The sequence below is a fragment of the Heterocephalus glaber genome, unplaced genomic scaffold (genome assembly GCF_053883595.1).
Source record: "Heterocephalus glaber isolate CG9 unplaced genomic scaffold, H.glaber_assembly_v1.0 deba00000347, whole genome shotgun sequence".
Lineage (NCBI taxonomy): Eukaryota > Metazoa > Chordata > Mammalia > Rodentia > Bathyergidae > Heterocephalus > Heterocephalus glaber.
Window position 1 is genome coordinate 6,019,709 of NW_028258143.1, and position 23,698 is coordinate 6,043,406.

General features: G+C 32.8%; 1 protein-coding gene across 11 annotated transcripts in view; it reads left to right on the forward strand.

The window, feature by feature from the left end:
• Lrp1b (LDL receptor related protein 1B) overlaps positions 1-23,698 on the forward strand; it is a 1,848,437-nt gene that overhangs the window by 1,009,624 nt on the left and 815,115 nt on the right. For all 11 annotated transcript variants that reach the window (XR_015445151.1, XM_087195526.1, XM_087195530.1 and 8 more), the window contains 3 exons: positions 12,869-13,091; positions 16,397-16,568; positions 19,948-20,091. Coding sequence is in view for 10 of the 11 variants with exons in the window: in XM_087195526.1 (XP_087051652.1) it covers positions 12,869-13,091; positions 16,397-16,568; positions 19,948-20,091 (539 nt within the window). In the remaining variant the exon portion in view is untranslated. The remainder of the gene's footprint in view (positions 1-12,868; positions 13,092-16,396; positions 16,569-19,947; positions 20,092-23,698) is intronic.

Consider the following 23,698-nt stretch of genomic DNA (forward strand, 5'->3'; position numbering starts at 1 on the left):
TGTACAAGGTTACAGTTATTCAGTAACCTATGGTTTACAATTTTTATAACACTAACAAAAGCTTGTTAAAGAGTGCAGCTATCGATTAATCTGCAAATCTATCTTTCTCAACTATTATTGAGTATTCATAACTTTTAAAGCACATTTATTTTCAAAGGTCTTGCTTCCTATTCTTTCTAGAGGTATACTCCAAACATCTTAGAATTTCTTGCAGTATTTCCAGAAATTAACACCCTGTTTTCTGGGGAAAGATAATAATTACAGATGGAAGGATGGGCAAGTTAAGATCGCTTTTTTTAATGTTTTGCCATTATTAATAATGTTACAGTGACTAAAATGGTGCATGTGTCTCTTTTTTTAATTGTGAAGATACATCTTCTAGGTAAATTTCTGGAACAGGGATTGCCAGTTCAAAGGGAAAATCCATATTTAACCTTTGTAGGTCCTGTCAAAATTCCTACCACAGTGATTATGGGACTTAATAAGTTCACTAAGCTCTGCAGTTGATTGTTGTATACAATACAACTTAGAAATCACAGTTTTAGAGCATTAGTCCTCCCCTTGCCAGAAAAACATTCCTGTTGGGGCATATATTTGTTGATATATATCTCTATCTTTATATTTATAATACATTAGTACAGCCTGCACAGTTGAGTGTTAACAGAATCCCCTGAAGTTTATCCTGGTCAAGAAACCTTGGCCTGGATGTATCTGACAGTTATCAAACTACATGGTTTCCATCTGAATAACCAGTATTGTCTTCCTTTACAAGCTTCATTTGGCTCTGGATAGTCTTATCCACATTTTACCTCACCTCAATAGTACATTACTGCATAAAACTAAATCAAGAAGTTTAGATTAAGCCATTATGAGTTACTGCATCTTAGAATTTTTGCCTAACTTTAAAAAATATATCTGCCTTTCACAGGTAGAACAGTTAACACCGAACAACAACAACAACGACAATAACAGACTCTTTGTTCAGTGGTCCACAACTTCATGGATACTTACTTTAGATGCTTCTGAAACTGACATCTGTCCTAGGTCAGAAAAATGCCTTTAGAACCCAGCAAGAATTCCTGAAGTGTGGAAATTAGGTTATACATCTCTACATGTCTCAAATAGCAACTTTTGAATTCTAATATATTACATCAAATATTTTACTGTTCCACATGAATGAAGTATTTGTTCCACATGAATGAAGTATTTTTAGCATGAGCTTTTTTGCTCATGCTAACTAACCCTTGAAGGATTTGAGTGCTGAACATTGCCTTTGGTCATGGAAAGTAATATGTTCAAACTGTAAAATTTATTCTTGGTTGTAAATTGGATAACACCTTGAGATTTTATGAGATAGATTGATTCTTTGATGTCAAAAGAAATCTAAAGATGCAATATATTAACCAAATATACATTAAGATCTAGGGATGCATTCAGTGGTTAAGGCACTAGCATACTTTGATTTAACAAAAATATGAAGGTGCAGTATGTTAACAGAATATACTTTGAGATACAGAGATGAATTCAGTGGTCAGGGCACTAGTATATGTAAGGTCCTAGGTTCAATTCCCAGCACCACAACAGAAGTACATTTTATGAAAATTCTTATCCTAAAATGCTTCTCCATTTAATTAATTCATTATCAACTTTCATCCATTCAGACCCCCAAAATATTTCTTTTTTTTTGGTATTGGGGATCAAACTCAGGACCTTATCCTTGCCAAGCAGGCAACAGAACCACTGAGTTAATCCCTGGCCCACCCAAAATATTTCTTTAATCTTTCTTCCTTTTTTCATTTTTACTTCCTATATTAATGCATAACTATTAAGCTAGAATCTTCCTATATAGTTGTCCAACATTTCCAGTTCATTCTTCTCACAGGGGACAGTATTATATTCTAAAACTCAAGTTGATTATACAAATGTTCTATTGTAAAGTAAACAAACAAACAAAACTTTTGCCAGATACCAGAAATGGATAATCTAAATCTCTTAGGAATATACTCAAATGCTGTTATCATCTGAGATCTGCAGAGAAGTTGAAATAAATTTTGAGGAAATTCCATTAAAAATAAAATTTAAGCAGGTACCAGAACACCAAAATCAAAGCCTGAAGTAATTTGCTGATTCTTGAAAGCTCTTTCACAATAAGCAAAGAGGACAATGTAAATACACTGAGAAAGCAATAGTTTATTTCTTATTAACGATTTGGTTCAGAAGTAAAATTCCAGTGACTCATGCTTGGTAAAGTAGAAAACTTATTTTTCTATGTTAGAATGGTCTTATTCATTTAAAGTCTCAGCCTTAGATCTTATTACTCCAATATGAGAAGGTCAGTCCAGAGCTCAGCAAAAGTCCAGTGAATATGTATGAATACAGGCTTCTGTTCTCCTGGAGGTTAATAATCTACTTACACATTTTAAACATATCATTACATGTATATGTTTATCTACCATATGCAAGTAAAATATAGGGTGGTGTTATTAAAAAACATGTCAAATACCAAAAGTTGGCCAAATTAATATTGGAAAAACAGGAAAAATCTTTCACAAGGATTGACACTAGTTGAAAATGAAAAGTCATAGTTGGAATAGCATGACAGCATTACTTTTCAACATGGGCACAGGATATATGAAGGAAAGAAAGGAAGAAGATGTTTGGATTATTTAAGAAATTTAAAGAGGGCTGAAATATTAGAAATATAGAGAGATAACATTAGAAGACTAGGAATTAGAAATGGGGAAGGGTATCACTACATAAAGGTGGTAAGGAAGGTAGATATCATGTTCACCGCTGTTGGCAATGTTAAGGAAATGAGGTTTTATTCTAATTGTTAGCAGCTCTAGGAAGGTTTTCTCATATTTATTTATTTGTTTGTTTGTTCATTTGTTTATTTATTTATTTATTTCTATAATGATTGAAACAAGGTCTCCCTGTGTAGTTCTGGCTGACACTGAACTGAATATGTATCCCAGGTTGGCCTTGAACTTGTGGTGATCCTCCTGTCTCAGCCTCCCTAGTGCTGGGATTACAGGCATGTGCCACCACACCCAGCCTCCCAAGTTTTTATTTTAATGAGAAGTTTTTGGCTACTATGAGAAGAGTGATTTTAGAAATATATTTGTTAGCTTTCTAGTAGTGTAACAAAGTTCCTGATTTAGTAATGATATAAGGAGGAAAAGTTTGTTTTGGCTCATTGTTTCAGAAGTTTTCAATCAATGGTTAGCTGACTTTTGGTCCTGCTTGAGGTGCATATCATAATGATCACCTCATAGTGATTAGAAATCAAAGATAGGAAGAGAGACTTGAGTACCCTAATCCCTTTGAGAGCATTCCAGTGGTCTCATTTCTTTCCCTGTATCCTATCTCTCACAATTCCACGATCTCTACATAGTGCCCATGTTCTAAAATCAAGCATTTAACACATAAATCTTTGAAGGACATTTATTCAAACCATAGCAATGCAGAAATCTCTGTGCAGTAGATAATGGTGATGTGGGTTAGGAAAAGGAAACGGGAGATACAGAATATGAATATATACATATATATGCATAAATGTGATTGAGATACAGTGTATATGCTTGAGATATACATTTAAGATATATTTTGAGGGCTGGGGATTTAGCTCAGTGGTTTTGCCGCCTGTTGCACAAGTGCAAGGACCCGAGTTCAACACCCGGTACAAAAAATAAAAAGACATATTTTGAGATATAATTGTTAAACATGTGTGTTTGATATCTATCTCTATCTATATCTGTATATTTGAATTATTCTTTGAAGATATAATTGGCAGGACTTAGTAATGAATTGGACACGAAAGATAAAATAGAAGATATGAAAGAGAATAATTTCCAGAATGAACCATTGGTTAGAAGAAGTCAGTGTTTGCAAGAATGAAGAAAAATTAAGGAACAAATTTGGAAATAAGGAGAAAGAAGTTAGAACTAGATATTTTAAATTTGAGGCAGCTACAAGAATCTAAACACAAATATCAATGAAGCAATTTTATACACAAGTTAGAAATTTAGAAGGCAGGCTGGACTATTAGAGATGCTTTATGTCATTGTGAGGGAGAACAATTTCTTTGATGGAGGTATACTTTCTGGTGACAGCACATAGTGTACTATTGCTCACCACTGGAATTTGTGGTAGACGTGTACTGGAAATAAAAGGCTGTAAACACAGAAGAGATCAAGGAAACAAAGGACTAAATTTTGGATTGGTTATTCTGTAGATGTCAGGGTACTGATGTCCATGAATTGGAAGGGTCAACAAGACAGAAATCTAGGTGCTGAAATTTAATAATAAAGTATGAGAATCTGATGGTTCTAGATCATCAATAAAGAATGGTTGCTGTCAATGATACACTGAAGTTTTCAGACTCAAAAAAAAGGCCAGTTTTACAATATAAATGCAATATTCTGAATTACTATAGAAGACACTAATTTTACATCCCATCCTTTACATTCATGATATGAACCCTCATTTGCAATGACTGCTGGGAATGTGTGACTTCAGTAGATGCAAATTTTTAGTAAAGGCAAGGAGTTTGAAGACATACTCAGAATATAGTCTAAGGATATTTGGGAATTTGTGACTATGGAGTGGGAGTTTCAGAAAACAAAATAATAGGCAGCACCACATTTTGATGAGGGTTTTTCCAACTGTGTAAATGCTGAGAAAATTATTCCTCAAACTATTTTAGACAAAAGTAGTTTATAAGATATCAGTTATACCTTAAGATTAAGGGGTATGTGGTAGTGAAAATGTTAGAACAACATATTTTTACCTTTTAGGCATTAGATTTAAGAATTGCAGTAAGTATAGCCATAGGTTATGGGACTGAGGAAAGAAAAATAAATTGATTCTTTCCATATATAATGGAGAAGTGTAGTAAGAAGAAGGAGGAGGAGGAGGAGGAGGAGGAGAAGAGGAAGCAGAAGCAGTAATCCTATATGAATTGAGCTGTACCAGCTTTCTTTTCTAATAGGGATTCGGGCAATGACCATTCAAGAAAAGGAGATGAGTAATTATCCCTCTCCTCTCCCTGTGTGTATCAAATGGTGTTACACATTGATGAAATATCTGTGACATAAATAAAAAGAAAAAAAATAGGTAAACTTTCTGTATCTTCAAATCGCACCCATTCTTTTACAATGGAATACTTATTACTTGTTTAATTAACTCCTGGCTTTCAGATTATGGAAAATAGAAGAGAAATTGAAAAAAAGCCTAAAAGGTTAATTAGTCCCTATAAATATACAGGGTGAGTTAGAGGCAGTGCTATTAGAGTGAAGTGGAAATCAAGAAAGGCTACATTTAAATTTGCAGGAGAGTTTCATCAGCCTGTACAGGGGAATGACATTTGGGAATCTGCAGTTTGAGCAATTGATTGAATTTAAGGGTGTCTCTGTTACTTTCTTGTCACTGAGACACAATATACAACACCTTCCTCTTAAAGGTGGAGAGGTTTATTTTGGCTCATGATTACAGTCCCTGCTTTGCTGGCCACAAGGAAGAAACATCAAGATGGTTTCTACTTTAATTTCTTCTGTGACCCATTGATTTTTCAGAAGGGTGTTATTTAATTTCCATGTGTTTATGAAGTTCTTGTGGTTTCTTTGGCCATTGATTTCCAATTTCATTGCTCTAAAGTCTGATAGTATGCATGAGATAATTTCAATTCATTTGCATTTACTTAAGCATATTTTATGAGCAGTCTAATTTGGAGAATGTACCATGTACAGCTGAGAAGAATGTGTATTCTAATGTTGTGGGGTGGAACACTGTATATATCTACTAGGTCCGTTTGTTCAAAAGTTTGTTTCAGTTCTAATATTTAATTGTTAATTTTTTGTCTAGTTGGTCTATCTGTGACAGTGGAGTATTTAGGTCCCCATTACAATTGTATTAGTGCTTATATGATTTTTCATGTCTATTAATGTTTATTTTGTATATTTGGGTGCACTACTATTTGGTGCATATATATTTATGATTGCTATCTCTTTCTCTTGGAAAGGCCTGGTTGGAGAAAAGCTGCTCACATCTTGATGTCTAGGAAGCAGAGAGCAGAGCCAGGGAAGGAGACAGATCCATCCAGTTCATGCCCCTAATGACTTACCCTTCTGGCAGGCCCCATTTCCCAACAGAACATTTAACTCATTCAGTATAGGACCACCATAAACAAATATGAGCATATGAGCTTTGGAGGACATTTTAGATCTAAAGCTTAACAAAAGAGATGAAAAAATTTAATTTTCTAAAAATTGCCATTCTTTATTAATATTCTCCTTTTTTGTGTTTTCATGGGGAACTGCAAAACAGATGTCAGATGATTTATTTTCACGTTAAAATAGTATTTCATTGTAAGTGATCTGTAGGAAAGACTCATTATCCTTTTAAGTTTGAAAATGCATTTTAGAATTGCCAAAATGGAGTTTTATGAAGGTTACATGTAAATCTTATACAATGATCCCTAATTTAGATTTAACATTCAATATGTTTCCTAAAGTAGTATGTTTTATTTGTCAAAATCTTTATAATAAGATTATTCTGAATCTTAAAATATAACATTAAATCATATAGTGCTATGGCCTTGGCATTTTGACATCTATGTACAGAAATCAGTTGAAGCTAGTTAAAATGAATAGAGATTTCCCAAAAGAAAATTGATGCTATCCTGTGTTTCTAGACCTAATGACAGGAAGCAAAGATGGATTTCAAGAATTCCTTATTCATGGATAATATGATTTCTTCTTCTCTCCATTTCGTGGCTCTGCACTTCTGCACAGAGACTGTAGTATTCCACTTGTCATCCTCCCTCTGCTCTGCCTATTTAACTTACTCATTGCAGTACACCTGCCTCTTAGGTGAGCTCCACACCTTTGAATTTGGATTACTGCCAGAAAAGTCCTTGGTGACTCTGCAAAGCCTAGGAATCAAATTTACATGTATCACATGTTCATCCTTGGTTAAATTATCTGTGAAGAAGGAACAGAGGAATGATATTCAACTATTTCACATAGGACCACCACTCTCGGTAACACTAATTTAATGGAGCAAATTGAGATACTAAAGATGTTGAATGGAGGTCAGCCACATTTCTAAACATAGCTAATACATAAACACTTCCAGAGTAATCCACAGTATGAATATTTCCTGACTATAGAGTAGCCAGGTGAGAGTGGCAGTCCCTCTGTCCTTTTTAATTTCTGTGTGTCTTGTGTAAACAGAAAACCAACATCATGACAGATATTTCAGATAAAAAACATCAAACATATCAAAATTAATAAATAACCATCTTGAATAATCTTTACTAAACCGAGAAAATATTTTAATTGTTTATCATTCTCAGCCTTAACTAGCAAGAGCTAATAGAATTTGAATTTAAACCTCTTATGGGAAAGACTCATTACCCTTTCAAATTTGAAATTACATTTTAAAATTGCCATGCTAAATATTTAATATTCTTGCTCTAATTGCAAATATACTTTAATTGCTCTATGTAATATGGAAAATGGCTTTCTTGTTCAAATTTGTAGATCCAATGGATGAAAAATATAAATTTTTATTACTGTTGATAATTTTTGGCTAACACTACATTTTTGTAAAGAGTAATAAAAATGAAGTTCTTAGTGTAATCCTTCTTGTGGAAAATATGTGTCATTTTCGTGAAATAGAAAGAAATGTAGTTTTCAACATTAATACATGATTAATAAAGATGGATTTTTTAGTTTGTATTTAGAAATATATATTTTTACATCTGGTTTGATATGCTACCACTGTTTTGTGATTTTGTGCCACGTTCCCTCCCTGTTTGCATCTTTTTATATAAAACATACTTAAAGTATCTTATAATGTGACCTAAGTTTAAAACCTTCATATGTAGCCTCATTTTTAAAAAGTTGAAAATAATGATGTCTTATCATTTTAAAAAACATTTGAAAATTTATGTGCCATCCTTAAATTATAAGACCCAAGGACACAAATCCAGGGCTAAATATGCAATTAAAGAACATGAGTAAGACTGATGTATTTAAATTTACTTTTGTCCTTTTAGGTTAGCATGTAGAAGTATCATTTAAAATGGATATTACTGGCAAAAGTTATTCTTATTTTTATCAGCTAAAATATATATATTTTAAGATGTCAGAATGTATAATCCTTGCTTTATTTCAAAGAAGAGGGATGATTGGAGCCATAACTCTGTTAACATAGTGCTCTCTCACTGTCTACAAATTTTCACGTTGTGACTCTTGATTTATGTCAGGCAAGTTTACCAACAATATTCAAAGTTTCTGGGTATCTTCTGCTTATAAAACTTATAAAACAAGACTTCTCCTGCAATCAACAAAGATGTCAGATTAAAGTCAGATATGTGATAAATTAACGAACCCCAAGTAATAAAATCATGTTTCCTAGAAAAGCTAAGGTATAAGAATAATGAACTGGATCAATAATTGGAAATTTGAAGGATATCTTACTTTCCTTTATGAGTTAATAGTAATGCATGTTAGAAATGAAGACAATAGTTGGAATATTGTTTAATTTATAATTTGTGTTAGCCACAACTGAATTGAATGAAATTCAAAATTAAACGTGGAAGCCAAGTGTGATGGTGCATTAAATAAGTTCAAGCTCAGCCTGAGAAATTTAATAACTTAGGAAGAACCTGTCTCAAGATAAAATAAACAAGTAAAGTTAAAAAAAAAAAACTTCAGGATGCAAATCAGTACAAACTCAGTTCAATCCCCAGTACCAAAAAGAAGGGGGGAGGGGTAATCTCACCTTTATTGTCTCCCTTTGCTGCATAATAAAACCTTAATGATACCGTAGATTAAAACAGCCACAGAAGAAATACCAATATTACAATCCTGAGATACTGAGAAAATGGAGCATGGGACCGAATTGGAAATGGTCTCCAGCAACCAGAATGGTTAGTGTAGGCAAAAAGGTATGTACCGAGCCATGCAGTACTAAAGGATGCATAGGACACTTGGGTTCTGGTGAGCAATTGTGCTATAAAAAAGACTGAGTGTATTAAGAGAGATGTTAAGATTGTTAAGAGACGTTAAAAAAGTTAAATATTCAGAAATTACTGAATAAGATGGAATAAATGAGATCTCATAGGATCATCTCCACCTCCATTTTATACAACTTCAGGAGTGAAGTGTAAATCTCCTCAGTTTTTCTGTGCCCTAGAGGCAGTAACAATAGAGGGTAAAATGATTGTATCTCAGGTTAAAACCCATACCATGATCTCAATAAAAAAATATAGGCAAATGCCAAATTGAGATATTCTTGAAAACAGCCCATATCTGCCTTTACAAATGTTAATGTCCAGAACAAATAAATTCTGAAAACTGTTCCCAATGAAAGGATTCTCAAGAGAAAAAATTAGGTAATGCTGGATTGCATTTTGAATGACAACAATAAAATTCCTACAAAGAACATTATTTATCAATAATGAACATTTGAATGAGGAAAAATATATATATATATTATTGATTATGATAAATGCACTGTGATTATGCAAGAGAATGTCCTTGTTCTTGTCTGTAGGACACTCATGCTGAAATATTTCATTGTAAGGGTCAGGATGTCTGTAACTTACTCTGAAATAATTTAGAGAATGCATGAAATAGCTGGTACGACAAAATATAAAGAACAGGTGAATTGCAATAAAGAATATAGATATTTATTCTAATAGCCTTACAACATTTCTGTAACTTTGACATGCTTTCAGAGTAATGAGTCCAAAAAAGTTACAACATTCCCATTACCTATGGCTCTGACAATGGCTAACTGTGTGGACTTTGGACCTGATTTATCAGTAAGACAGAAATAATCTACTCTATCTCAGGGAAATTATGAGGTTAATGAGATAATGAGGTTCATGGAGCATTATTTATTTTCTCTAAGATTTGAACATATATCCTATAGGTAAGAAAAAAGATTTTTCAAACCAGTGACACTTTACCTTATTTGGGTTTTCCAATTACAATTTGGTTATGCTTCTGTTAAAGAGGAAATTTTAAAGCAACATTAAACACAACTGAAAACAAGCAAATGAGGAACTTGTACTGAATCATATGTTCTTAGGTACTTACTGTAATGTTGTGGCCATGGTGCTACATGTATTATGCTGAGAACATTTCCATTTCTTACATTTCAATTAAAATTGAACAGAGCACACCATAGGATTCTGAACACTGGGCAGGTTAAAGTTAGTATAAAGAATAATATTAAGTCTCTTCCTATTGCCAGGTATTCTGTGTTGTGCTGGGAGCACAGTGATGAATTCTTTACTCTTTCTTGTTTTCTTGTAGCTCAGAGCCACAAGTCTTTCTGTTCTTCTTTTTCTTTGGTGGTGGTTGTTATTTTGCTTTGTTTTTACCTTGTGCTTACCTTAAAGCAGGTAACATATTGATAAATTATGTACATCTATACCTTTTTCATTCTTGACTACAATTCATTCAAACAGAATTATTGCAAGCAGTTGTATTATGATCTGGAATACATATGTGAGTCTCTTGCATAGTTCCTATAATAGTAGTTCAACATCACAGGAAAACTTTCAGGAAGAAAAATGTATATTTACTGTTCTTCATTATTATCCAGTTCACTCCTCCTCAAAACCTAAATTCCTCAATGAGAAGTACTAAAAGTTACACTTATTTCAATAAATATCAAATTCAGTGACATCTCCTTAAGTTCATTTTTCTTACTTTGTGAATTGATTGACCCAGTCACCAATATAATCCTTCATCCTGAAACTTTTTCTCTCAGACCTCTGTGAATGTCTGTTTTATCTCTAACCTCTCATCTCCTCTAACCTCTCATCTCCTTTGATCCTATTTTTCTAATAGCATGCCTGCCGGTTTTTGTCCTGGTAATCTTCTCTTTGTTTCTTTTGGGATCACAACCAATAAAGTCATCTCAAGATGACTTCAGAGAAGTTTTTATCTCCAGACTTATCTTTCCTCTTTTAAAATATTTTTTGTATGGCCCTTTGAACTGAGCTAAATTTCAACCTTATTTTTATTTTATATTTTGAGTTTTATATTTGTTGAGTTTTTAATTTGCCCGGGCTGGGCTGGAACTTGAGATCTTCCTTCCTCAGCCTCCCAGAGTCCTGGGATTACAGAAATGCACCACCATGTTGGGTCATCGTTTTCTTTAAACACCACATAGGTATTTGGAATTGCCTGCTTCATATCGCTGCCTATACATAATCTGTATATACTACACAATGCATAGTATGACAAAATCTCCAAATCTCCATGCCTAAGTGTCTAAATATTTACACTCCAGCTCCTCCTAGCCTTTGTGAATCAGACTGATAGAAATGGGAAATGTAATAAAAGAAGCATTATATCATGGAATGAGAAAGAGAGCTCCACGTGAGAAGAGCAGCAGGCACTGCTCTGCCATAAGGAAAAGAGAAATATTCCTTACAGAAACTTCATTTGGAAAAGCTATGAGCAAACTGCTTTACAAGTGATCATACTGGAGGAGTGGAATGGAAACAGGAAGCAGAGGGAGGGCTTGAGGGAGAGAGAGAGGAACCACAAAGCAGTGTTTCAAGCATTTAGCACAACAATAAAGCAACACATAAGGTGGCTTTTTAATTACTATTTAGTAAGAAAGAAAGTTCCTCACCTGAATGGACTGTCACATTTAATTTATTATGATAAACTGATTTTTCAATAACATTTTGTGAAATACATAACCATAATCAAATTGGCTTGCACTATCACATAAAAGTATGGATGTTTAAAATGAGTCAAAGTGTCCTATAGCAGCAAGAGATAAATTAAAATTAAAGTCTAAATAATGCTTTTAACTTGAAAGGTACTCCCTACTGTTAGATAATGTACGAATGTTGAGAAAAGTAACTAAAAACTAATTCTTCAAGTTTGTAAAATCTAATATTCTATACTCTAGATAATCTTAATATTGCTCTGTCATTGTAAATTGAGTTATTCTTGGGATTGTATTTAAGTCAAGGCAAGATGGTCTTCTATTTACAAATGTAATTTAGTCTCCTAAGTGGTAATCTTGTTAAATATTGTCAGGTTAATTGAAATTGATTTGTGTTTACTAAACATAGTGAATACTAATCAAATATTAAACACTAAAGTGTTTGAAATACATTTAAACCTTTGTCAGGCGTTGTTAATGCTGCATGGAAATTTTTTTGTCCCAGAGGTCAGCTTTGCTCTTCATTCTTTGCTTCAAAACATATTGAGAGAAAGTGAGGAAAATGACTTTCCTTTCCTTTAGAAATTTTGTGATTTGGTAATACGTGCAGTAGGTTTGCAGAAAGGTATTATTTATGTTTCATTTCCAATGCTACAAACAGCACATTTGCCTTTCCATCTGCTTAATTCCATTCCAGGTTTGCTATTCTGTACTACTCATAGCATCACTGAGCTCTGCATAATAACTTTTATAGGAGATAAACATTATCGTGCAATTTGAAAACCAGGTTGAAGCTGAAGCCTGATAGCTCACGTGTCCTGGCCTAGTGACTTGGCTCAATTCGGAAACTTACATGGAATGTGGTAGATGCACATCAGCTCTATGAGGCTTAAAGAAACATTTCTCCTAATACAAAAATAAACCCACCATAGCCATTCATTTTGAAGGAATGTTACAGTTGTTGGTTAACCTGCTCCCTTATGCCATGCACTATTCATTAGCAGATTTCTCTGTTTATGAGTGATATTATATGGAAATGGTTATGAGAAGCTAACAGATGTAACTACTGAAATAAACTAGAAGGAAAAGTTCTGTTTTTTACAGATGGCTCCATCGAATATGCTTTTTCTCCCCTCCGCTTTAACATTTAGTTTTCTTTCCACAGAAAACTTTTCTTTACCGACTATGGAAATGTTGCCAAAGTGGAAAGATGTGACATGGATGGGGTGAACAGAACGAGGATAATTGATTCAAAGACAGAGCAGCCAGCTGCACTGGCACTGGACCTAGTCAACAAATTGGTGTACTGGGTAGATCTGTACTTGGACTACATCGGCGTAGTGGACTATCAGGGAAAGAGTAGACATACTATCATTCAAGGCAGACAAGTAAGTATAGTTTTGTTAAAAGAATTCAGCCAAGATAACAAAAGGGATGGCTTCGTGTTATGAAAAAGACAAAAACTGGAAGATTTCTTAGAAAGTCAAGTTGCGATCAGCTATAAAAATGATAGTGCATCACCTATATGGTAGAGGTTTTGTTTACAGCGATACTGTGATGTTCATTATGTCTCTTACACCTTCTCCCCTCTGTTGTAAATGAGCAAGCAAAAACAACAAACTACCAAAAAAAAATGCTGTACTAGCAAGAAACAAACTATTGGAATGGGACAGATATTATGACCTGCTCACAAAAACTAATTTAAGTAGTGTATTCATAAGGAACTGAGCTATCATCCATCCCATGTGGCTCTGAAGACATTGTGCTAAAAAAAGCAAATACCTGCTCAAAAATGTGCTTCTTATTTTAATATGTTGGGTTAAGTTTTACCTTCAGATTTATTCACGTGCTTCCTAAAATGAGAATTTTGTAAAAATTTCAAAGATCAGAATTCTTCCCACTTGTGCTAAGTTTTTCCCTCACCAAATCACAAAATTTTGTACATGACACTCAGTCAACACAAGAGTTCTATAAGTGGAAATAAACCTTACTCACTAGTGCACATTTTCAAATTCATTTGGATCTCACTGCACGAATTTCATGTGAAATTCTTCATCTGTGGATCTGAAATATATGAATCTTCCTGGTTTCTTTTGCAGTGCAAGATAGATACATCTGTAATTTTCCTTTAAAATTGCTTTTGCTTTCTAATCAACTTCTTTTAAAAGGAAATATTTTACTTTCTTCACATAAATACAAATGCACTAATGTGAGTTGCTAAAAAAGTAAACTGTGTGATGTTAAAAGTGGGATTGGTTATTTCGCTTACCCCTTCAACTGTCCTAATGTATTTTGTTTCATTGCTAGGCCTTGCTTGTGATCTTTAAGAGGGCCTAATTTCTAATATGATTATGGTGCACCTTCTTTTTGTTCATTTGCCATTAAAAATTAAATCTTAAACCAAGGAAAGGAATTTAAATTATTTTCCACATGATTAACATTATTAATCCTTTCTTCTTTGTTCTTAGTACATGTTTGCAGCACATAATAATTATATTTATCGAGGTGGGGATTGCATATTTATATAACACTTCTTCATTCTTTTTTGCCCCTTTCCCACTCAGGTCTCCCTGCTCCCTCCAACTCTTGTTCCCTTTCCCATTTGCAAAAGCGCTATTTCCATTTTTTTCAATTCCTTTTGTTAAGCCCTCTGCCCTTGGCTCCCTTTCCCTCCCTCTGTCTTTTTTATCCTTCTCATATTAAATAGATCTCCCTATTTCCTATTATCTACCTTTAATTTAGTCTTTATTTATATTTTGGGTTTCTCATGTAAAAGAAACCATGTGATAGTAATCTTTTATGTTTATTTCACTTAACATTCTGGTTGCAAGATGCATCCATTTACTTACAAAGTCCTCACGTTTATCCTTCTTTATGGCAGGGTAGTACTCTACAATTTCTTGAAAAACTATAAAAATAAAAATTCTATTTGATCCCTATGACTATTTTTAAAAGTTTTTTAAGCATCTAAAGTCATTAATCATCCTTTTTTCCCACTTCTTTTGCCTGTGTTTTGCTAGTTTCCTCAACATATGCTAAGTTTACCACTAAGTGTGGATATCTTTTTTGGAGTATATGGGCTGTAAGCAGAATGGATTATCTACTGCTCAATTCTCTCACCTCTGCTGAGGGTAGTTAACACACCAGCCATTAATGTGCTTATTTTATGAGAAATAAAATGACCAGTCGCCTCCTTTATAGCTACGCCTTTTCTCTTAGAAACGGAAATGATAGGGCCCGGGGTGGGTGCACTATAAGCACAGACTCCATGGACAATGGCCCCACAATGTGAGCAAAGCATGCGTTAGCTTAATAACAGAGGAAAGAGTTCAGCCTTCCAAATTTTACATTAGACCACTGGCATATTTTGTGAATATGATGTCAACAATGAGGAAAATTATATTTGTAAACATGCATGCTCCTCCTCCACCACATACATGTACATATTACTATGGAGTGACATATAATAGAAAAAGATTATTTGAGCTTTATGATGGAATGATTTTTCTTGTTAAGTCCTGCCTTTCATTTCTAGAGTAGATACGAAGAAATAAGATATTATCAAAAACATACAGGCCAATCTTCAGTCACTATCTCATATGAAAAGACCAGGAATAGAAGTACATCCCAGAAAGATAGCATATTAATTGCTTTTGCTTAAAGTATAGAGTTGGCTAGATTTCTTGATTTATATTGAACATTTGATAATTTTTTTCTACAATCAAACCATGCATACTTCCTCACATTCCCTTCACTACAAATCTGCAAAGTGTACAATTTCTAAAACCTCAGTATAGTGCAAACACTTCTCATCAAAATTTTCACAGGCTATCAATTAACAACTCCATGATACCCAGAACTGGGAGAGTTTTAAATTAACTATAAGAATACCAACAGGCAAGGTACAGAGAATGTGCCTTTTTATTGTTCTTCCTTCCACTCTTCTGGAAGCTTTCTGTGGCTTTAAGAGGTCTGTTCCTCCACACGATCACTAAGACCTTTGCCAAAAAAGAAAGTCTGATCTCTAACTTAATTATATAGACAGCACTAAACATCACAATTCTCAAAGCAAATAATTCCATTTGCCATAATGAATAAGCTTTAAAAATAACATAATCCCTGAGTAAAATTATGACATGTTGTTTATATGTATTGCAAATATATGATATCTTTATTTTCTATGTTTGAATAAATATTAGTGCAAATATAATTTGTGATGAAAAATAGAATTCTGGACTTATACAATTTATCAGAGAGACTTTCTAATTAGTCTTTTCACGTGCACAGCCATGGTTCTGCAGTGTCAACATGTCCATGAGTGTATGAACAAATCTCCCATAAAAATATCTCAAATTATATATAACAGGGCCTTGGCATCTTATTGACTCTGCTTGAAAGTTTGGTTTCCATTAGTCTTTGAAAAATAACTACTAGGTACATTTTCTTAATAAAACATGCATAAAATTCGCTCCTGTCCAATGGGAACTCTATCCATTAAAGCTTAGTGTCTTCTTCTGTACACACGCAAATTCAACTAGTGAAATATGGAATTCTTTGAAAGGAGATAAATGAAAATTTTCTTGTGATTCTACTTCTCTGGGCATTTTCTACACTGGTAAATAGCATTTAATTTTTCTTCCAAGTAGTAGACAGCATAAGTAAAAATCATAGTTATATTTGACCCTCTTTACAGGTCAGACATCTTTATGGTATAACTGTGTTTGAAGACTATTTATATGCAACCAGTTCTGATAACTTCAATATTATAAGAATAAATAGATTTAATGCCACTGATGTTTATTCATTAATTAAAATGGAAAAAGCTCGAGGAATCCGAATATTTCAAAAAAGAACTCAGCCAACAGGTGAGTTATAGAACTTCTTTATAACCTTCATAACAGTAGATTGAATGGGGATGTAGTCCTTGTGCCTTCATGTGGTTTTAAAGTGGGTGAGTCATAAATTCTGTTTTGACCCAAAAATGTGCATGTCTGCTCGATAAAATGGAATAGAGTTCCTCCACGAGTCTAAATGACAAATTGTTCAGTTCCTATTGAATCATTTCTACAACATAGAATGGAAATGATGGCTAGATTTAGACCCAAGAAGGAGCTTTCAATTGTGATGTATGTAGACAAGATGCCAAATGCTAACATTTCTTTTTTTTATTTTTGGTATCATTTTGAGAGACAAATTTCAAATAAGATGACTTCCTTGCAATATTTTTTTAGAATTTATTGTGGTCATTGAGCTCTTTAGATTTAACATCCCAATTGTTTTCTTAACACATACTTATTAAAATTTATTTTTAATGATAAAGCTGCAATTTTTTTCAATGTTTCTCAAAAACATAAACCAGTTTTTCAATGGTAGAATAAGAATGTTGTTCCAGGGCCGGGGATTTAGCTCAGTGGTGCCACTGCCTGCATTGCAAGCACAAGGTCCCGAGTTCATTCCCCAGTACCAAAAAAAAAAAAAAAAAAAAAGAATGTTGTTCAATAATCCATTTAGGCTCATTCATACATAGAATAATATGGTATAAGAAACCACCGAATTTTCATCACCTTTATATACCTATGTTTCCAATGAAAATTAACCTAGAATTATCTAAATATTAACATATATTCAATGGAGAATTATATTATCACAACTATGTCACAACTAATTCAATTTTGAAGTTTCTGCATAACCTTATAAAAGTTTGATATGACGATTTCTTCATTTATTAATTATTCACAGACCATCTACTATGTTCCAGGAACTATTCTGTATATCCTGGGAATACAGCAGGAAATAAAACCAAATAAAATATTTTTGTCTTTACAAATTTGCATCTTAGAGAAGAAGATATATTTAAAAAGAAACTAGGAGATTTATATATTACATTACATGTCAATAAGTGCTATAGAGGAAGTAGATGAAAAGATAAGGAATTTCAGGAATTGGGAGATAATGCAGTTTTATATTGAATAATCAGAGGAAGCCTCATTGGAAAGATGGCATGGAGTAAAGGACTTGACAAATAGTGGCATGGAAGTATCTGGAGCCAGAGTGTTAATAGGTAGAAGGTTAAGCAAGCACAGAGGCTATGAGACAAGCATGGGTAGATCATCAAAAGAGCAGCAAGGTGGCCTATGTGAATGAGTAGCAAATGAATAAGGGAAAGAGAAATACAATTTAAGAAGTGGAAGACTGTAACAAGTAGAGCCCTATAGACTATTGCTTAAAAAAAAATCATTGCTTATACATTTGAGACAGGAATCCTTGGCATTAGACAGAGGAATCTCATGATCTGGCTGACATTTTTAATGAATCATTATAGCTACTTCCCTGACCATAGGCTATGAAGGAAGAAGGTTGGAAGACTGGAGTGTGGTGGGTTGTACCTAGTGAAAATACTGAGACACAGGTAAATTCAGAAAATAGATAAAGGTGGAACCAATAGGATTTTCTGATAAATTGGAGGCAGGGTATAAATAAAAAGAAATCAAGGCAGTGGTTTGGCTAGAACAATTGGCATTGAGTTATTTTTGAGATTGGGGAAACTGAGTATAATAATATGGATCAAATTTGTGGCAAAAACAAGTTCCATGGGTTACTTCAGTGTCTATTGTAAATGTTCAATGTTCAGTGGGTTATTTCCATGTCTATTGTAAATACAAGTGGTAATATCCAAGAGCCACTTGAATATAGAAGACTGTATTCAAGTTCAGAGGGGAAGTCCGGGCTGGGAGATACCCATTTGGGAGTCATTGGCATATCATGTAAAGTCATCACAAAGCATGTGAACACCAAGGAAGGAAGATATATATATGGAAAAGAGCTTCAAAGAATGGACTCTAGAATAATTCAACAATAAGATAAGGCAAATAGGTGAAACCAGAAATGGAGGTGAGGAAAAGCTTGTTAAATCCAACTGAGCTTTGGAGTTAGCATCATGAAACCTACTGGTATCCAATAAGGGTAGTTTTGACTGTGAGGTGCCTATCTGAGAAGAAAGGGTCTGAGAAGGACATGAAAGAAACAATTATAAAAATAATCATAGATAACTTTAAGAAGTACCTCTGTAAGATGAGGCAGAAGAAATGAGGAACTAGTTTGAAGTGTGGGAATTTGGGTTAAAGGATTTTTATTCTTTTCAAGATGGAAAAATAATAACAGATTTGTGAGTCAATGGCCATGATCCAGTGAGGAAAGCAAAAGTGATGATAAAAGTCAGAGTGGAGCACTATTGATTATATGAGAGATGTGATCTAGCATAAGTGAGGTTTGAAAAATAAAAGCAACACTCTTGTCAAGGAAAAATACTTAAAGATATTTTACTTATGTTTTTCATTTAAACTGAGGAATAAAAATTGAATAGGGACTATTTGTAAAAGCATAACAGTTTTATTATTATAAGAAAATTCTCATGCTATTCATCATAATTTCCCATAAATATTGCTATAAAAGAAATACAGTAATAATACATAAATTCTTACTGAAATTATTCTTACCATTTCTTTTTCCTTTGGCCCATCTTTGTTTTTCATCTCCTCCTCATATGATACTTCTGAAATTTTTTTGCTTTATTAATGCTTAAAAACTTATGAATATTTTTCTACTTCTCAGTTTCCTCATGTAAACTTAAGTGTTCACATTTTCACAATTTCACATATTCATGCACTCATGCACACACATGCACACTAACATTTCATTTTGTAGTAAGGTTCTCAAAGATAATAAAGAATTCAAAATTTTAAAAAAATATTCTTCCTCAGCCTTTCTTAACATAGAACTGACAATGACTAGATCATATTTCATCAAATTTAGGTACTTATATGATGGAGTGTTGAAAATCAAATCCTTTCTTTGCTTAACTACCTAAACTGGGATTATTTTTATGTAATTTTGTTTTTAAATATTTTTTAAGAATTGGCATTTAGAAATGTATAAGAAATGTGTACGAAAAATTGTATTACTTTTTTGCTTATATGTGAGAAGCTTAAATTAATATAAATACATTTTTATTCCTCAGAATTATATTTTTAAAAGCTAACCTTGGGAGGATTTTGGCAAATACCTACTTCCTCTTCTACAGAATTTAAACTTTTTTTCTATTTGATTATGGTACTAAGTAGTTGGGTATATGGAATTTTGCTATATGATTCACTGTTCTTACACTGTAAAAATTTTGACATACTGATGCACATAATTATCTTGTCTTTGGAGAATTTCAAGTGTGCTATTTTTTATTTGTTGTAGTCAGAAGCCATGCATGTGAAGTGGATCCATATGGAATGCCAGGGGGCTGTTCACACATCTGTCTGCTCAGTGGCAGTTACAAAACGCGGACCTGTCGCTGCAGGACTGGCTTCAACTTGGGGAGTGATGGCAGGTCATGCAAAAGTATGTTGTTAAAAATCAAACATTTTGCCGGCAGCTACCTCTCCCAAATAAAATTTTTAGCATTAATTAGCCTCATCAACAACAACATTAACATGAAACTTAGCTTAAGTTTGCCTGCAAACTATGGATTTTTTCCTCAAAATGAGTACTTGTTTTTGTTTTGTGATTATGGGAATGAGAAACTGATCAGGCTATAGTGTCACTAAACTTATTGGCCTTAGGGAAGATTTTAGGAAGTTTTTCTTTAATTTTTAAATAGTGACTTTAATCAATAAACCATATTCATTTGTTGAGCACTGAATATTTGTTCTTTCCTCCCAAGAACAAAGATGCTAATTGTAGCTATAGGAATGCTGTTTAGTCCAACAGAAAATCCACATATAGAAAAGCTTCACTGCATTCAGTATCACTGGGAAATGAAATTTATTTTATAATTTAGTTTTCCAGGTAAATAAAGCAATGTTAAATATCATTCCCCTCACCAAATTTATCAAAAAGTTTTCTAATGTATGTATATATTAGATATATATTACTTTGTTTTGGAAATATACCCACATAAATTAAGTATTCTTTATTCAAATAAGCTGATAAAAATTTTAAATGACCTTCATAACTTAATATTTTCACAAAAATTAAGATCTTTACTTGCAATCTTCATAATCAAATGTAGTAGAATTGTACTCTAACCCTAAGTGGAGACTACTGATCTTAAACATCCTCCAAATACCATTTATCTAAGTTATCTAAGTTATCCTTGCTTTTTACAGTATCCTGTTAGAGTCTACCTTCCCCATAGAAACAACTTTTTTATTTTTGTCAGGGCTTCTCTGGTCATTCTTTTGCCATTTATTCCACTTTCTTATCATGTCCTTCCTGACAACTGTGAATTAAGACCAGTAAATGTGATTTAAAATGGATTTTAAGTACAGCTATTTAGAACTAATTGTAGTATAAACATTTTAAGTCAAGATCTCAAAAAACTCAACTGTGATAAAATGTATGCATTTTGGTACTTTCTTGACATTTTAAAATTTGTATTTCTGATTTTGTATTAAATGCTGAAAATATGAATCTCTCAGGACTTGTGTTCCCTAGGCCTTCTAGATAATTGAGGCTACTAAAGCCTCAAAATAAGAGAAGCCAAGTGTCCATTGCATGTGTGTACCATTTTTAAGGGAATCTGCTTGGCTCTTGGGACATGGTATATCATGCAAAAGTGCATTTACATCTGTATACACATATATATGTGCTCTATTGCATATATGTGCGTTTAGAAAAATATAACTTCAGAGTTGCATGTGATTGACTCATCCTTAATGAAGTGTGCCATTAGGCTACATCTGTAGAAAACAAACAGTTCTAGCTATTTTAAACATATTGATATAATACAAAGAAGTGCTTATAAAATCATTGAAAACCCTGGAACAGCAGCTTCTAGATATGGTCCTTCCTAAACCACATCAGAGTACCTGGCTGATAACTAGAACAGCTGCACATCAGTCACAAATGGGAATGGTAACTTCAAAACCACACCACATTAGCTGAGATCCAAGCAGTAGAAAGCCTGCACTACAACAGTTAGCTCCAAAATTACGTCACATCCCCATAGTCTCCTATTGCGGGTTAGAGGGCATAGCTCTGTGCCTCTTGACAGTCACAAATGTGAATGCAAAGGAAGAAGACTGGAGTGAAAAAGCAGATGCATACTAGATGCATACTAGAGAAACTGCAAAAATAAGACTTGTCTCACTTCCATTTTCTAAACTGGAACAAATACATTTGACTTTAGGTACTTAAAGCAAATTCAGAACCCTGGCTTAGGAGTTGGTGAAAAGTAGTTTTTCAATTTTGTATAATACAAGAAGTAAGATAAATTAAAGCGAATTTTTAAGAATGTCTAAAAATATGGATAGAAGAAAAATGAAAAGAGTTGCCATTCTTATTTAAAATATACATACCTACATATACTAACTTAATGAAATGCCAGATTTTTACCAATTAGCAATGGAACATCGTTTAGAAATAAGAAGCAAAAACAAAGGTTCACAAGAATGGGTATGGCGATGCCATCATTCTTGTACATTGCCAATTGGACTAGAAATTGATGTCACTATTAAAAAAGATATTTTGTTATACAATGAAAACAATAAAGATAATATTGTGTGTCATGTTATTTTTTCCTTTGGATTGAAGAAATTAATCATAAAAGTATTATTAATAAAAGTTCAGAAATAATCTAAATATCCAGTGATAGATAACTAGTAGATTATATTATATTTTCTTACTGGTAAGGATTATTATACTGCCATTAATGCCTCTGAAGATGTTTTAATGCCTTAGTCAAATGTCATTAATTTTTAAAGTGAATATATAAGATTCCCATAAAAAGAAAAGTATATATGCATATAGTATTGGAAAAAATACTATGAAATTGGAACAATTTTCCAAATGAACCAATATTACTAATATAATATATTGTATTAAATGAAATATCTTTGAAATCACATAGACCACCAAGAATCCATGAGGACAGTGAGAAGGATGTTAATATACTTTAATGTGTAATTCCATCTAAGAAAATGTATAAAATGCTAGATGGAAAAAAAATCTGTTTTTTGAAAAACTATATTCTTATCTCAATATTATGGTAAGGATGAAAACAAAAAACAAGTGGAAAATGGCTTAGTAAATCATCTTAAACAGAATCATTGTAAGGCTTTAAATAATAAATTAACATAAGAAATAATTTTGATGCTATGATTGAATAATAAATATAGACAATAAAATTGAAATTTTTAAAAATTCTTTTTGTATAAGTAAATGTGTTTTAGAAAAATAGCTAGAAAAATTAAAATTAAAATAGCCACAGAAAGAAATACTATAGAGCACAGAAAGTGAATGGACTGTGATTACAAGAACCATGAATGAATAATAAGAGTATAATGAAAATAAAATCCATTTTACAAAATTCACACATGCAATTCAAGCATGTAAAATTAAACAATTCAATATTGGGAAATACACCACATGTGTATTAAGAATCTTCTTGAAATATATGATAGACAATATATTCAGGATATTATATCCTGAGACAGATATTATATCTTCATGACAGAAGGTCTTATGTGTTGGGTACATGCTTATCTTCCAATGCCCTGGCAATATTAGCATCTGTGTTGGGATCATGGGATTTGTTTTCTTTTATTCATTATAGATTAAAATATGTTATAAATATCTTTCTATATATTGAGCATCAATAAGACTAATTTTAAGAAAAAAAATAAAAGAAATACATGAAATCCTAATGTAGTTTGGATTGAAGGTATTAGCTTTATTAGTAATTGCTTATTATTTTTATTTCTCAAATTTTCTATAATTGTTTTACTTCATTAGGGATCTCAATTACTGTGTGGTTATCTACATATGGCCATTCTTTGTATACTAAATTTTATTTTAAAAATTTGGAATAATTATCCTTTTTATATGACATATTATTGCTTTTAGTTACATAGAATAAAAAAAGCATAGGATTGTTCCTAATTGAAGAGCCTGGTATAGCCTGGCAGTTTAAATGAATCAATTCACTCTTTTCAAAAAAAGTCACCTT